This window comes from Copadichromis virginalis, linkage group LG12 (assembly GCF_057382275.1).
Source record: "Copadichromis virginalis isolate Kocher_CV1m ecotype Utaka linkage group LG12, C_Virginalis_male_GT1.1, whole genome shotgun sequence".
NCBI classification, from domain to species: Eukaryota; Metazoa; Chordata; class Actinopteri; order Cichliformes; family Cichlidae; genus Copadichromis; species Copadichromis virginalis.
This window is the reverse complement of record NC_140629.1, coordinates 17,035,337-17,051,359: the sequence shown is the minus strand read 5'-3', so window position 1 is coordinate 17,051,359 and position 16,023 is coordinate 17,035,337. Positions and strand designations below refer to the sequence as shown.

The window sequence follows — 16,023 nt, the reverse complement described above, 5'->3', positions numbered from 1 at the left end:
CCCTCAGTAGAAATCCACCAATGCTTTTTAAAATTTTTATATGCAAAATTGCCTTTTATGGTTTTTTGGTCTTACATAGTTTAAATGGTCTATATAATTTTTGTGGAAAATACCCACTTTCTATTTTACCTTCTTTTGGTCGCTCTGTTCATGTGTCACCACCCTGGATCATCTGACCTTATTGGTAGTATCCTTTTATGCCGCACCAACCCTCTGCATGTCCTCCTCTTGCCTGGCAGCTACATCTTCAACAACCTTTGTCCAGTATATCAACCATCCGTCCTCTTGTGTTTCAACTGCTCAACTCGAGCTGTCCCCCTGATGTACTCATTTGTAGTCCTGTCCATATTGGTCATTGTCAATGGGAATCTGAGCATCTTCAACTAGGCCACTAGTTGGAACACTTATGTACAACAAAGCAGACAAATGGTCACAAAATATTATAACAAACTTTATTTATACACATATAATATACTGATTTTAAAACTAAAAGGCTGCTTTTCTTGCTTGACAGATGTGGAGTAATAAATTATTCCAGTCAGCTGTTCCTGTGACTGGGCTATTCTTGTTAAATACTGTCACTGTACAAAAAAAAACCAAACAGCTGGGAAACAACACATACGAGATTACATCTGAATTGATAATGGTGACCGTTTCTTTCACACAGCTGTGCTATCAAACACATTTTATTGCAACTATTGCTTGCATTAAAGTCGGTAGCTGGTAGAGACAGGAATGTGTATGATTTCAGTGGTTCAGACTTGAGCAGCCTCCTCCTCCTCCTTCACCTGGAAGACACGCATAAAAGCTCTTTACAGCTAAAGTGCTGAACATGAAATATAAATCAAGATGTCAGGATTAACATCTTAAAAATTAACAGTGTCCTAAAATCAAATGAGAGAAAGACAACAAACCTGTTCCACCGATTCAACCTCAGGTACATAAAACTGTAGCATGTTTTGGATGCCACTCTTCAAAGTCACAATTGAACTGGGGCAACTGGTGCAAGAGCCCTGCAGCTTCAGCTTAACAATGCCATCTTCAAATCCGCGGTATAGAACATCTCCCCCGTCCTCTTGCACAGTTGGCCTGACAGAGTGAGAACATTGACTTGTATTAGGCAAAAAACCCAAAAAGCATAGGAAGCAACAGGCCCTGAGGTCATAGTGCACCTTCATGAGTAGTTACCTTATTCGAGTCTCTAGTAGTTCTTTAATCATAGCAACTACCTCGTCGTCGTCGTCTGACGGTGCTGAAAGGAGAGGCAGAGATTGTTGTTCCTCAGCATTCAAAGCAGCTTGTTATTTCTGTCTAAGTTGATGTTTTAATAATGGGTAGACCACAGCTGTTTGAAAACCATACCTGTATCTGGGCTTGGCTGGCTGTCCTCGTTTACAACAGGAAGCCCGGAGGTAAAAAAGTCCATAATGGTAGCAAACACATCAGGCTTAATTACCTTCCATTCCAAATTTGGGTCAGCCTAAACGAAGAAGGATGAGAAACCAACCTATTCTTAGTTGTGGTATGCCAAGCTGTGCCAGTGCCAATTCTTACAAACTGGGCATGGCTTTACCTTTGTGATGGTAATAAAGTCAGGGCCCAGGAACACACTCTTGACTCCATCGATCCTAAAAAGCTGCCTGAAGACAATCACTGAGGTTTTATTACGCCACACTTAAAGATTCATCTTACACTTAATACAGAAGGTTGTGCAATGATTGTAACAAATAAATACACACATATAGACGTGCAAATTGTGTGCAGGTATCAGTCACATTTATTAACATAATATTTTAATGGGAATAGAATTAGAAAATAATATTTCTGTTCAAAATTGTTGCACCGCAGTGTCATAAAGATCAAGTAGAGGTAAAAGTGTTACACTGAGGACGTGAATCAGCAGCGTGCTGGGCTGTGAGAAGAGAGGTCTACTGTTTCTGTGCGTATCAGAGGTTATACCTTTTTTATATTTGGTAATAATAAATGTTGCCTTGGTTACTGCCCTACCAACAAGGCATGTACTGGTAAATCAATCTTGTCATGTGACTAGCAGAAGTCAAACTATTAATCCATTCTTCTTCTGGCTGCTCCACAGTGGATCATCTGCCTCCATCTCCATCGTTCTCCACTGTCACACTAATGTCCTCCTACATGACATCCACCAACCTTCTCTGGAGGTCCACCTATTTTCCTCCTGCCTGGAAGCTGTATATTCAACACCCTTTGTGCAGCATATCACTTCTCTGCACATCTCACTTCCCTAACCCTTCTCTGCACAGACCATCTCAGCCTTGCCTGGCTCTCCAACTTTGTGTTTAAACTGCTCAACCTGAGCTGTCCCTCTGACATGCTCATTCTGATCCTGTCCATCCTGATCACTCTAAATAAAATATTTAGCATCTTCAACTCTGTCATCTCTATTTTTTTTTGTTTGTTTGTTTTTTGTCAGGGTCACTGTCTCCAAATTATACATCATAGCAGGTCTCACTACTATCTTGTAAAATGTCTCATTCACTCTTGCTGCTTTTCCTCTGTCACAAATCACCCCTGACACTCATCTCCATCCACTCCACCCAGTCAGTTATTTCACCTGTCGTGTGCACTGTCCACCGCACTGACCGCATGTATTAAAACTCATCTACCTACATCTGTTATGCTAAGATGACTGTTTGACATCAGGCATTTCTCTCAGACCAGTAATCTCACATACCTGGCTAGAGGTGAGCAGTGTGCCTCACGAGGGCCCGCAAAATTCATAGTTCCTGTTTCAAGAACTGTCCGGCCAGGCAGGAACTTCATGCTGTTTGGATTTGGTGTATCCTGCGTCTGCACAAACATGGTCCTTCCTGGGAAGAGAAAAAACAAAGAAGAAGAATGCAACATAAATCACCTTTTTTCATTAGACGGTGTCCTTATTTTGTGCAGCAACTCTTTACTTTATTGAACTGCAAGGCTAATGTCACGTGTCCTACAGGCACCTGCTCAAACAGCAGCTGCATCTATTGGGTTCAAGACAATCACTCCAGTATTAACACATTCAATGTTACACATGTGATTATTCTGAATACAAACCAGGAACAATCCAGATGGGGTTTGAGAGCCATCTGTTTGAAACTCCCGTGGTATGTGAAGGCAAGTGTAATCCAGTGCTCTGAAACCCACTGACAGCAAGACTGAAAAATGCAGCAGATGAAGACATTTAATACAGCCCAGCTCACACTGATAAATGAATGGTGTTAGAAATCAAAATGTCAAGCACCCGTGCCAGCTCACTTCATCTAATGCCTTCCTCTCTGGAGCGGTGAAATAATGATTTCAAAACATGAAGGTGTGGTGAGACTAATCCACTAAAATGATTTGGTGCACAGTGTTTGTACAAAACTGTATTACAAACTGTTGCATAAGGCAACACGTAAAACAACCAAAGGGGTCATGCAGAGCTTAAAACGATACACTGTGCAATCAGTATTTGTCTTACTTTAGCCAAGGAGAAAGAACTGTCTGTATCATTTCACTGATAACTAAAAATTTATTTATTTTTATAAGACATTTGAATTACAAAATAGAAAACACAGACATACACTATACAATTACAGGCAAAAATGGCACTGTATATGATATGCAAGGAAAGTGGACAACAGCAGAAATCTGTCTGTTACTTTTATTTGGTGTTAGATTTGCCTGAACCTGCTGATCTGCTGGGATTTTCCCAAACAACCATCTTCAGTGTTTAAAGAGAATTGTCATAAAGAGAAAATATCTGGTGAACAATGGTTCTCTGGGCTAAAGCACATTGTTAAGGTCAGAGGTCAAATGAGAATGAACCTGATACAAATTCAAATGCAAATAACAACTTATTACAACAGAAGACCTTATCCAAATGCAAGACACATTGAAGCTTGAAACAGATGGGCTACAGCAGCAGAAGAGCACACTGTGTGGCACTCCTGTCTGCTAAGAACAATAAACAGGATTAACCAAAAATTGGAAAATGGAGCACTGCAAAATCGTTGCCTGGTCTCATGAATTTTAATTTCTTTTTTTAAACAATATTTTTTTATTAAGAATTTTTCTTTTATACATATAAACAAAAAAAAAAGAAAAAGATTACAGTTGATCTGTACATTCGGGATTAGGGATGGGTACCGGTGTCCGGTGCCATTATGGCACCGGTTCTGACATAAACGGTAGTAACCAGACCGAAAAGCAGCGCACATTTCGGTGCTTTATTTCGGTGCTTTTTTTTCCTGAGCTGTGATACACTTTTAGCCAATCATTTTACGTTTCCGAGGATAGTAGGCGGGGCCAGGTACGTACGTTCTGTTAGAGCAGAGCCACAGATTAAAAATGTCCAAGGCGAAGCGGTCAAAAGTCTGGCTGTACTTCATAGCAAAATATGCAAACTCAGCAGCCTGCAACAAGTGCTTTAAGCTGATACTGTGATACTGTCAAAGGAGGTAACACCAAGAATCCGATTAAACAGCTGGCGACGCATAGCGTTTTTTTTTAAACCCAGAAATGCGCCGTATTTGATAGCTTGCTGCGAGACCTCACACCGTGCACGTCGGGTGGGTTGCCAGTTATCGGACCCGGAGCAACATCCCCCAAAAACCCGAAGAATAGAGTCCTGGCCCCTAGCTCTGCCAGTGTAGCAGAAATGATGAGGATGATGATGCAGCAGCAGCCGTTCTTCTCTGCATGAGTAGCTTCATGTTGTTCGTGTGTAATTTACGTTGAGTAGGCTAACCACGTTATTACATTAATGCATGTAAGGTGAACTAGCAAACATCATCATAGCTACATGCGGCTGTCCTCTTGTTTGATGGCAGATGCTCCCTTCACCCTGGCCAAAAAGGCTAAAATGACCAAAGAAAAAGTGGGAAACAGCTAAACATGAGAGGTTTTGGACAAAGTTTGTGTTTTTTCCATTGTTTAAGCACTGCTTCCAGCCAAGAGTGATGCCATATATGCCACATAGCTGCAGAAAAGGCACACATTGTTATCTTTTTACAAAAAAACAACAACAGCTGAACACGAGAGGTTTTGGGACCAATTTTGTGTTCTCTGTTCTTTAAGCACCGGTTCGAGCACCGTTTAAGCACCGGCACCGTTTCAAAAGTACCGATTTGGCACCGGTATCGGATAAAACCTAAACGATACCCATCCCTATTCGGGATGAATTTCAATTTCTGCAGCGATGTTTGGATAGTACGGTCAGATTTGTCATGGCTCCATCCTGCCTTGTATCAATGGTTTAGGCTTCAGGTAGTGTAGCAATCATGCAGATTTTTTTCTTAGTATACTTTGAGCCCCTTATTTCCATCTGAGGATAAATTGGGAATACGTAGAATGACATGCTGCTCACCATGTACATCCCTTTGTGAAAGTGGTTATAATGGCTTGCTTCTTTAACCCTTTATTTACAAGTGCTCTTTAAATGACAGTAACTGTTTCCGTTTTTGTTAAAGACATAATTCAAATGGTTCCAGAAGAAGGAGAAAACAGGCTTCATGGGATACTTAATTTATCATGGTAGCACAGGAAATTCACAAGGTAAAAAAACAAACAAGGGCCTAAATTTTACCAAGTGAACTTCACATTGCCTTAACTCCTCAACCATTTTGGTCATGTCATGAAGAATTGAGGCAGTTCTTAAGGCAAAGGGGGTCCAACCCAGTACTAGAAAGACGTTTGTAATGACGTGTCTGAGTGTATAAGACCGTAGAAACACCAGCAGAAAGTTATTTTAGTTTTGCCTTTTGTAATTAATTGTTATTTATATTTTGTTTTGATGTTTTAATCCAGTTTAGTTTGAGTTAGTTTACAGAGTGAGTGCAGATTGGGTTTTTTTTTAATCACTTATTGAATTAAGGGCATATGTCAGAGGCAAGATTTAGTAAAATCAGTGCAGTTATAAACTTCTTAGGTGTAAATAAATATATCTACGAAAGCCTGATAAGGCAGTTTAATTTTTTTTAAACCAAGTTAAGCGATACTAAAACCTGTAATATTTTTGTTAACTATAATAACTGCAATAACTTATGGATATGAACTGTCGAGAGTAACGGTGTCCCTGTGTACAACTCGGGATAATCCAGAAAAAGCAGATTAGAATCGGGCTAAAGTTTTAGCACTTGTGCAACACAAACAAAAAAAACCCATTTTTTTAAGTTTGCAAAGGTTTGTTGTGGTTGATACTGACGACTTTAAAGTGTTAATAAGCGGCTGTACGGTGGAGACGTTTAAAGCAGTAAAACATCCCCACACCTCCCTGCTCTGTAGCTGACTGCGTCACTCCGCCTTTTAGCCAGCGTGCTACCGTTAGCCTGCCTGACCCTGATGCTTAACATAACGACACATTCATGCACACATGAAATAAAGCAAAAACAAAAAACAATGCAGATATAGATAAATACAAAACAACTTACAGACGAGAAAGTCTTGCTGAAATACCCAACAATCTGCCGACCTGCCTGTAAGTCGCCATGTTTGTTATGGTTATCTAAACACGACGGAAGTGGCGCGGTAAATAAGGGGACGTGACGCACTATTATTGTACATTTGTTCGTCCCCCCTCTTATTCCAGCAGCAGCTACACTCAAGTCCAGCTTCTAGAAAACTCTGAAATAATTTTGTGTTGTATCTAAAAATATGCCGTGTGGCAAAAACTTTAGAAGGAGAAGGGACTCGTCCGATGTGGAAGAGGATGAGACCACCGAAGAAGTCAGGTAGAGCCATCCGTTTAACCACAGGAATTAAAAAAAAAAGCCCTGTAGAGTAATGCTATGCATGCTAATGCTAATCGCTAAACGCAGATAGTTTGTGGTCGCATTTCATACAAGCTGCCCAGGTAATGTGTTTGCAATCGTTTGTGTTTCATGGATGTTTAGACATAAGTTGGAAGAGGCTAAAGAGCTACAGAGTTTGCGCAAACGACAGACCGGAATCAGGTAACGTAAATAAATCAAACCACGAACACGTTTCATCCTGTTACTTTACATGAAGTTTTACAGTCTGTGGTTTGAGCAGTTACAATCACAGTTTTTTTTTAATATTTCTTTTATTTAGTGTGACCGCCTTGTTGGTTGGAGAAAAACTTCCACCAGAGGCTGAAATTGAGGTAGGTAGTCAGTTTTGTAAAATATATATATATATATTTTAAATTGTAATATAGCTTCATTAACCAAGGTGTTTTGTTTTTTGAACTTACGTTTATTAACATTATTTGATTATTCCGCACAGAATGACCCATTTAAACTGAAGACTGGGGGAATTGTTGACATGAAGAAAGTGAAAGACCGGAATAGAGACATGTAAGTGAGTTTTTAACTATTTTTAGCATAATTGCTCTAAGCTGTGCATTGATATGTCATCATTTCATGTTATGTATTCAGGACAGAAGATGAGACAGACCTCAACCTGGGGACGTCTTTTTCAGCCGAGACAAACAGAAGAGACGAGGATGCAGATATGTATGTGTGCTTTTTTTTTTCTTTTTTGTTGTCCCAATGTCTGATTCTTTTCCCTCCACTTTAGTTAGATATAGCACAAATTACTTAGAAGAGACATTTCAAATCCCCAACATTTAGGACACAATTCAAGATACCCTCACACTTGTTTACAACATGGTTTTATCATAAATTTATCCTCACAGGATGAAATATATTGAGACGGAACTAAAAAAGAAGAAGGGCCTGGTGGAGGCTGAGGAGCATAAAGTTAAAGTGAAGAATCCAGAGGACCACCTGTACGAGCTGCCCGAGAACATCCGAGTCAATTCTGCCAAGAAGACAGAGGAGATGTTGTCTAATCAGATGCTGAGTGGCATCCCTGAAGTTGATCTCGGCATTGAGTATGTACCGAGAATATTCTAGTAATCATCTACACTTATTTTACACTCAGCAAGAGGAGTCTTTTGACTAAAACTGCATTTTTGCATGAGATATGGCATGAACGAATGCTGCTTTTTACTTGTAGCTTTACTAATGCAACTTGTGTATGTAATTTCTTTTCTAGTGCAAAGATAAAGAACATTATCCAGACAGAGGAGGCAAAAGCAAAGCTTTTGGCAGAACAAAGAAACAAGAAAAAAGACCACGGCACATCATTTGTACCCACGAACATCGCTGTTAACTACGTCCAACACAATCGATGTAAGTAATCTGAAGAGAGCGAGATATTCCACACCTAAATTAAAGCGGATTATACTGATCAAGCTGACTTTTTCTTTCAGTCTATCATGAGGATGCAAATGCACCGCAGAGACACCACAGACACAAAGAAGAACCCAAAGCAAGACCGCTGCGTGTGGGCGACACAGAGAAACCAGGTCCAGAGGGTAAGAGACTACAGATACGCTCACTGCTCAGTACACAGAAATAGTTCTATAACAGTTGGATAAACAAAAGAAAATGGGTGGGTGGAATCACCCCGGCGAGCAGGCAGTATGGACACTTGGCTTTGTGACTTTGAGATCAAGGTCAGAGGTCAAGTTTTCTGAAAATTATCTTAGCAATTTGGAGATTTTATCATCTCATAATTAGAGATGGACCGATCCGATATTACGTATCGGTCCGATACTGACCTAAATTACTGGATCAGATATCGGACAGAAATAAAAAATGTAATCCGATCCGAAGTATCACAAAATCACCTCACAAAACGCGCTACTTGGCGTAACCCAGCTCGGTGCGTCGGAGCAGTATATGTCACGTGATAGAGCGGCTATTGTCTGCGAGACCTGTCGGGGGCCATGTTGGGCATTAACAAGGAAAGGGGGGGCGCAAATAAATATTTTTCTTTATGTCATTTAAAAACTTTGAATAAATAATTATCTGAATCTTACAACAAAAGTGGTCACCTGATTAAATGTATAGAAATCCATTATTGTATATAGTAACTATTAGGTCTAATATACACCCTAGTAAGCTATAGTACTTTTTCCTTTGGGAAGGTACCATCTGTGCAGTCTGCAATTCTGTTGAAGAAAGATGTTGAATCTATTTAAATATTGTAGAAAAATAATTGATTATTGTGCATTTGTTTTACACTTGCATTAAATTAAAGTTGATTACATCGATTAAGGGAGGGGGGGTGGTTCCCTAATTTTTGCTGGGAGTTGGCAACCCTAGTAATTAGGTAGGTAAGTACTATTTAAAATACCAGAATAGGGAGGATGGTGTTGGTTTAAATTTATTAGATTGATCAGTGTTGCTGAACTATAAAATGTTTTGGGTGGAGTGTATTTTTTGCATACAGGTATAACAGAATAGCTTCAGTGTCTTTTTTTCAAACTTGAGTATGAACTTATACAAAATACAGCAAGATATTTATAAAAAACAGTTTTATTGATTACAAAATACACTGTATCGCATTCATATCGGTATCGGCAGATATCCAAATTTATGATATCGAATCGGACATTAAAAAGTGGCATCGTGCCATCTCTACTCATAATGACAATAATTTCACAGAATCAAGAGAAATCTCTGCACACGAAGGGAGATGGCTGTGACCTTGAGACCCTCATGAAGCAGTAAATTAAAAACAGGCATGAATCTGTAGTAGGAATGACTGCATAGACTCAAACACTTCAAAAACATTGCCAACTCAAAATTGAATAAAGTCTAAGTTGAAGTGGAAAACTGTCCTGTGGGCCAGACCTTTCAGAATGTGAAACTCTTGTTTTAAGTCACTGTCACTTGTGCATTTCCAAAAATATTTCTCAGTTTCAGGATTTTCTTCTTTTTATCCAAGCTAGATACAAACTGTATTACAATCATTGCATTTAATTTACTTTCAATGGTATCCCCCATTTGCTTGTGTGTCTGTGTGGGGATTTATTGAAAATCTTTTTGAAACCTTTAATCTGATTTCTAACTTATTTGTTCATCCACAGCTCCGTCACCACCAAACTACCGCAAACGTCCAAACAATGAGAAGGCTACAGATGACTACCACTATGAGAAGTTCAAGAAGATGAATCGACGATATTGATGTGGATATATATAAAACCATTTTAAACTCAAGATTGGACCATAAATCATTTGAGCATCCCAAACGGCTTTTGATGGCATAGCTCTAACATCAGGGCCACACCGTGTAATTATTGTATATAGCTCCTGCTGTTTGTCTGTATACAGTACAGTTGTTAATGTCTCAGATGTTTTTTTTTGCTCAGGATTGTCTTAAGTTTAAAAGACAGGAATATGTTAAGGATGCAGATTCTGGTCTTAAACTGGTCAGGATTTATTTTTATTTTTTTAAATCGGTGACTTTTCCCTTTTTAAGTGTCCACTGTTACATGTTTAGCTGTAGATTTGTGTTTAAAGATTTCAGAAAAATAAATAAAAAAAAAGAACCAAAAATATTGTAATATTTGATTTAATCTGATGTGCAGTTAAATTAAACAGACAAAAGTAAACCAATGCCATTCTTAAAAAAAATAAAATACATTTAATGCAAAGTCTAACACAGGAATATAAAAAAGTACTTGAGTTTCAAAGGTGAGTTTAAAGTTGTCTTCATTTTCTTTTACTTCTTTTACTGAACGTGATTCAAGTCTAGACTTTTTACAGTGGAGTTCTTTATCAAATATATCTTCTAGTTTGTAACTAGGCTTGATGCAGATCTTGGAAAGCAGCAGTTGCACTTAAGAGCCTACCACTCAACACAAGCATTTTAGGTGGTTTAATACAACAGTCTCTTATTTTTGTGATGTGTTAATCCAAAAGAAACCATTCATTGCAAAGTTTAAGTCCAGTTTTAAAGTCCTCGATACAAAAAAGTAGCAAGTCAAACAACGGTTCACAAGCTATAACTGATCCAAACTGGGCAAAAGCAAACCGACAGGTGTCCCCCTTTCCTCCTCACGGTTTCTCTACGGAGGCGGTCCCGTGTCCGTTAAGGTGGTGCTGGGGGTTCGTCTCCTGAGATGGAGGCCCGTCCACGTCCTCGCGCTCCCCGTGCGTAGAACTGTTGCTGCTGTTCGCGGAGGCCCAACTGTCTCGACGGCGGTAGGCCTCGCACAGAGGCAGGTCAGTGCTGTCCCACTGACTGTAGCTGTGCAGAGCAGAAACCAGCAGGAGGCAAAGAATCAGTGCAGCACAGAAAGAGAGGAGCAGACGAGAGCAGCAGGTCAGAAACAAGCACAACCAACTCAGAGAGGAGCACGTGAAAGCACATTTGATAGAAGCACAGAGGTTATGCAGAAGCACCAGAAACAACTTAAACATAAAACAGCAATTTATTCATGTGTTACTATTTAGAGGGATGACTGTTGATTAAGCTCAGCAGAAGGGTGAGAACAAGTGCTGATGGATCAGAAAAGCAGAGCAAGTGCACCGAGCATGGCAGACCCCAATTTGGCATGATGCAAACAGAGCTCAGAGACACCTCTTAACACTTGATCACAGAAAACAAGACAAACTACTTCAACATTTTGTCTCTACTTTATTTCTTAATCATCCTGGGTCTCTAGGAACAGCGGGCAAAACCTGGTAAACATGTACAACTGCACCGTGCGACTGTGGCTGACACTGATGTTAAGGTTACACCTTTTAGATTTTAGGGACGGAATGAAAAACATTATTGTGGAAACTCTAAATAAATACCAGCAAACGTGTGTGTTTAACTGCACAGACCATCCTTAAAATATAACACAAAAGGCCATCACAACTTTATTTGACTTAAATACTACATATAAATAATCTTAAATTGATTAAAATTATACTTTTACACACAGAAAAAAAATATCTATAAATCCATATAGCTTTAGGACTTTAGATGTATATACGTGTTCTTTGTAGCACCCAGCAAATTTCAACAATTCATCGATGGATACAACAGCAAATCAAGTGCTTTAAATGATAGATTTTTAATAAACTTTGTTCATTCTTTTCATTTTTTTCTATTACTATAAATGAACAAGGAGTTCTCAATACTAAGATTTATAAATGCTGAATCTCTCCTGTCTACCAGATAATGTTGGGTAAACATCTCTCTAGGCCAGGCGAGGGGAACTCCAGGCCTCAAGGGCTATATCAGCTCTGTTTGGATCAAGGGCACATCTAAAACCTGCAGGACACCAGCCCTTGAGGCGTGGAGTTCCCCCACCCCTGCTCTAGGCCATCAGACGCTGCAGACTAGTTCCTAGGCAGTGACTAGTTGCTCTGCTGTGATTGGGTAGTTTTTAAATCAGACTGCCTACTAATCACAAGGGACAATGAAAATATGAACAAGATCTTTTCCAAGAGCTTCATCAGTCACCTATCCATGAAACAACTAATCACAGCAGACTATAGTGTCTCTTCTAGTTGATTTGATCTAGCACTAACCATTAGAAGTAAAATCAGTAAATCTACTGTTTTTGGTTCCAAAGTGCTGATATTTAAGGGCATGCCACTTTAAGACTGAAGACCTCCCTCTAATCATCTCTTATAATGATTTCTTTTAAAAAGGTCAAGGCACGCACTAAATAGTAACAATGTAAAGGCGCTTGTGGTGAGATGAGGTTCATTACAAAGACCTATAACAATTTTGATGAAAGGCTCAGTTTAGACACTGTCACAAGCCCTTCCCAGGGCTCAGTGTAAATGGTGAAATGTGAAACAGCGGTGCTGGGAATGGGACGACAGAGGCGCAATGGGATGAGGGATGGGGGCAAGTATGAGCCTATTTATACCTGGAGGAGTAATATTCTTCCTCTAGCTCATACAGGTCGATGGCAATCTCGTCACGGAGTGACATGAGCTTCTTGTCGCACTCTTCCTGTAGCGAGCGGAGCTGCTGGTTCTGCAGGCTGATGGCGTCGTTCACGGAGGGGAAGTCGTTCAGAATTAGGAACTGCTTCAGGTCAGAGACCAGCTTCATGAGGGACTCGCCGGCACGTACCTGGCACAGAAACATAGAAGAGGGGAAGCAGGTTTGAAAATGATCATAGTGATGACTTGTTAAAATGTCAATTTCTGCACAGAAAAGATTTTTCGCTAAGTGTAGAAACCGATTCATTCACAGGGCTGTAATGCGTCTGTCAGTTACATACAAACTACAACATTTCAATACAAAGGATACTGCAACAGTAAAGTGCAGCCCCAGATGTGACTCTTCGACTAGTGCTAGTGCACACATCAACATGTTTACCGTAATATGATAAATTACATGGATAATATGTTAACCTTTCATTCAAAGGAGTCTTTCTTGGAAACAGATGTAACCAGCTTTGGATTTTTTCTTCCCCACAGGTAACAGAAATAAATAACAATAAAGCCCTGAATATGTTGCATACGAGTGTGTTGTCAGGCGTTTTCTGCAGTACTTACAATGTTGGCTGCTCTGACATGCATCTCATAATGGTCCTGCTCTGCCTGAGTAGGTCGGGATACCTGTGTCTCATCCTCAATCTGGACAAAGAGATAAGTGGTAGAATATTATACTCGTCATAATGGTGTGTTGTATTTGGTCCACTTAATCAATGTAAACCAATTTGAAACCAATAAGTGACATTTAAACAACACTAAGCTGGTACTAAGGGACGTAAAGTGTGGAAAGAAAAAATATTCTCCACACCATTACACCACCAGCACCAGGATGGATCCATGCTTTCATGTTGTTTACACCAACTTCTGACCGTGCCATCCAAATGTCATGGCAGAAATCGAGAGTCCGACCAGGCAATGTTTGTACAATCGTCTGTTGTCCAGTTTTGGTGAATATGTACAAACTGTAGCCTCAGTTTCTTGCTCTTAGCTGACAGCAGTTCCGTCCAGTGCGACTTTCTGCTGCTGTAGCTCTTCTGCATACCTCGACTGTAGGGACTGGTTATTTTAATTACCAGTGCCTTCCTATTAGCCTAAAATATTCTGGCCATTCTTCAGGCATTAACACTGCACCTTCACACAGAGAACTGGCGCTCGTTGGTGCTCGCTTTGAACTTCAGCAGGTCGCCTTTGCCACATTATGATGTTCAAATGCGAGTAACAAGGCACGAAATGAGTTGTGACCAGCTCTGATTGTAGTAAAAACACGAAAATACACAAAGAGGGAGGTGACAGTATGTCTGTTACCTTTGCTGTCTTGACTATTTCTGTAAAGTTGTCCATAATGGAGCGGATGTCATCTTTGAGCCTCTTGTTGTAGTTTTGCAGTAGAGTCTCTTTGCTCTGAGGAAGCACTCTCTGAGTAGTCATCGTGCCCGGGTAAACACACACCTCACGTCACCTGTGTACACCGAAATAACACACGCGGGCGCCTTTAGGCGATAAAGTTTACAATAAAACAAAAAAGGCTAAACACATCATCAACGAGCACGCAAGTAGCTAGCACCGAAAGGCGCGTGCTTTCAAAACAAAAGCGAAGTCTCGCTCTCAAACAGTTTTCACATCTGTACCTGTATACGAATACACTTTAGTACGGATTATTGAATTACTGTTACATACCGTTTCTTACCACATATTCTACAATCACTTTTGTTTTCATGTAAAACAAACTCCTACGTTAGCGCCTCCTCCTTCTCTTGAAATTTGTGTGCTCACATCCGGTATCTCCCTGTAACACCGCACTCTACCGGTGCCTCCGGTAATTGCTCTCATATATATATATATATATATATATATATATATATGACCTTCAAGCTCCCAGGGCTTGAAGGATAAACCGCCCGCAGGGGCGTGCTGGGTGGTTTATTTTTTTTTTTATATATACACAGTTTAAAATTAGTTTAAAATTCCCAATGACATAAGGTAGCAGCAATGTATTTGAGTAAAATATATAAATAACCAAAACAAAAAGACTTTTAAAAATTCATCTAAGATGCCATTTTTGTGAATGCATAAAGTCAACATGTTGTGTAAGAATGTGATCAGAGTTTAAATAGAAATGAAATGAAATTTAAGACAGCGTGCAATCCCAAATTGGACATTTCTGTAGATGACCAAAGTATGTCTTAGATATAATAATGTATTTATTTCTTTTACCAACAATCAGTCCACTAACCGATGAAAATAAATCTTTTTTGCACACTAAGCATTGGAGGACCTACATTTAAGAAGAATGTACTTCAACCATAGTCTAACCATATGACCACAACTAGTTCATTTGGTAAAATAAATAAACCAATAGATACATAAATAAACAAACAGTTCTCCCTTCCTATGAACTACATCCAGAAGAGCAAAAAATGTAGGCAAATATGAGAACACCCAGGGGACCATTGTTAAAGACAGCATAACTAATTCAATAGAGAGAAAAAAAAAACAGTTGATCTTTATGAGGCAAGATGTGATCATTATTATTTATGTAAAAAAAATTTTTTTTTTTGTATGGAATGAGTCATCATTGTAAAGCCCTCATTGTATAGCAAAACCCAACCCATTAGCCTCCCTTATTATGTTGGTCAAGGTAATGTTTCATTATGCCCGAGGTATATTATTAATAACCTAGAATTATATATATCAAATTTAAGAGGTACAAAAGATAACACTTAACTCGTGGTGGACCAACTTCATCATGAACTGAATGTTTTGACGACCATTTAAAAAAACAAAAACAAAAACCACATGCACACAATTTTGATTTACATTCATTTAATAGTATCTCATGACAGTTTTCAAAGGCAGGCTGTGCAGCATAAGAAGTATTTTGAGTGCTTTCCTGTCCAACAGTGTTATCAACTGTTACTCCAAATGTTTCTTACACAACACCGGTCACCCCCCCTCCTCAAACAAACAAAATAAACAAAAACAAACTTACAGCTGTTACAAACAAAACACATTCTTCAAGAACCGTGACACTCTGTCAGTGATTATGTGCAATCGTCTTGTTTAAAACTGGGATGAGAAAAGTAAACATTTATATCAAAATACCGAACACTTCGAAATAAAAGATTTTACATTGCAAAGGAGAAAAACATAATTTAAGCTTTGGGTTGAGAAAGGCTGGATCCCTTTTGGGAACCAAATAGGTCTTCCATGATTCTATAAAGAACAAAGACAATTAAATACGTCTGAATGGCAACGGAAACAAATC

General features: G+C 39.3%; 3 protein-coding genes across 3 annotated transcripts; 1 reads left to right on the top strand and 2 right to left on the bottom strand.

Moving 5' to 3' along the window:
- Positions 1-438: 438 nt before the first annotated feature.
- On the bottom strand, positions 439-6,550 carry nfu1 (NFU1 iron-sulfur cluster scaffold homolog (S. cerevisiae)). Its single transcript, XM_085475036.1, has 8 exons — positions 6,429-6,550; positions 3,073-3,173; positions 2,711-2,846; positions 1,574-1,640; positions 1,363-1,480; positions 1,189-1,252; positions 915-1,089; positions 439-788 (listed from the first exon to the last, which is right to left on the bottom strand). The coding sequence occupies exons 1-8, from the start codon at positions 6,485-6,487 to the stop codon at positions 756-758; spliced, it is 753 nt and encodes a 250-aa protein (XP_085331162.1). The 5' UTR covers positions 6,488-6,550; the 3' UTR covers positions 439-755.
- Positions 6,551-6,563: 13 nt separating this feature from the next.
- Positions 6,564-10,369, top strand: lg12h9orf78 (linkage group 12 C9orf78 homolog). Its single transcript, XM_085475035.1, has 9 exons — positions 6,564-6,728; positions 6,891-6,950; positions 7,069-7,120; positions 7,243-7,313; positions 7,395-7,472; positions 7,655-7,852; positions 8,017-8,153; positions 8,234-8,338; positions 9,899-10,369. Exons 1-9 carry the CDS (start codon positions 6,652-6,654, stop codon positions 9,994-9,996), a joined length of 876 nt encoding a protein of 291 aa, XP_085331161.1. The 5' UTR covers positions 6,564-6,651; the 3' UTR covers positions 9,997-10,369.
- On the bottom strand, positions 10,183-14,552 carry med22 (mediator complex subunit 22). Its single transcript, XM_085475038.1, has 5 exons — positions 14,436-14,552; positions 14,064-14,217; positions 13,320-13,400; positions 12,683-12,891; positions 10,183-11,061 (listed from the first exon to the last, which is right to left on the bottom strand). The coding sequence occupies exons 2-5, from the start codon at positions 14,184-14,186 to the stop codon at positions 10,869-10,871; spliced, it is 606 nt and encodes a 201-aa protein (XP_085331164.1). The 5' UTR covers positions 14,187-14,217; positions 14,436-14,552; the 3' UTR covers positions 10,183-10,868.
- Positions 14,553-16,023: the final 1,471 nt, after the last annotated feature.

Bases quoted from the DNA above. Each gene is read 5' to 3' on its own strand.
- med22 (XM_085475038.1), bottom strand. From the start codon at position 14,186: ATGACTACTCAGAGAGTGCTTCCTCAGAGCAAAGAGACTCTACTGCAA. The intron at 12,892-13,319 runs GTAAGTACTGCA...TTTCTGTGCCAG, and splicing joins ATGTCAGAGCAGCCAACATT to GTACGTGCCGGCGAGTCCCT. The intron at 11,062-12,682 runs GTATAAATAGGC...TGCTCTGCACAG, and splicing joins GAAGAATATTACTCCTCCAG to CTACAGTCAGTGGGACAGCA.
- nfu1 (XM_085475036.1), bottom strand. From the start codon at position 6,487: ATGGCGACTTACAGGCAGGTCGGCAGATTGTTGGGTATTTCAGCAAGA. The intron at 2,847-3,072 runs GTTTGTATTCAG...TTCTCTTCCCAG, and splicing joins CCCCATCTGGATTGTTCCTG to GAAGGACCATGTTTGTGCAG. The intron at 1,253-1,362 runs GTATGGTTTTCA...CTCTCCTTTCAG, and splicing joins CCAGCCAAGCCCAGATACAG to CACCGTCAGACGACGACGAC.
- lg12h9orf78 (XM_085475035.1), top strand. From the start codon at position 6,652: ATGCCGTGTGGCAAAAACTTTAGAAGGAGAAGGGACTCGTCCGATGTG. The intron at 7,121-7,242 runs GTAGGTAGTCAG...TATTCCGCACAG, and splicing joins CACCAGAGGCTGAAATTGAG to AATGACCCATTTAAACTGAA. The intron at 8,154-8,233 runs GTAAGTAATCTG...TTTTTCTTTCAG, and splicing joins CTACGTCCAACACAATCGAT to TCTATCATGAGGATGCAAAT.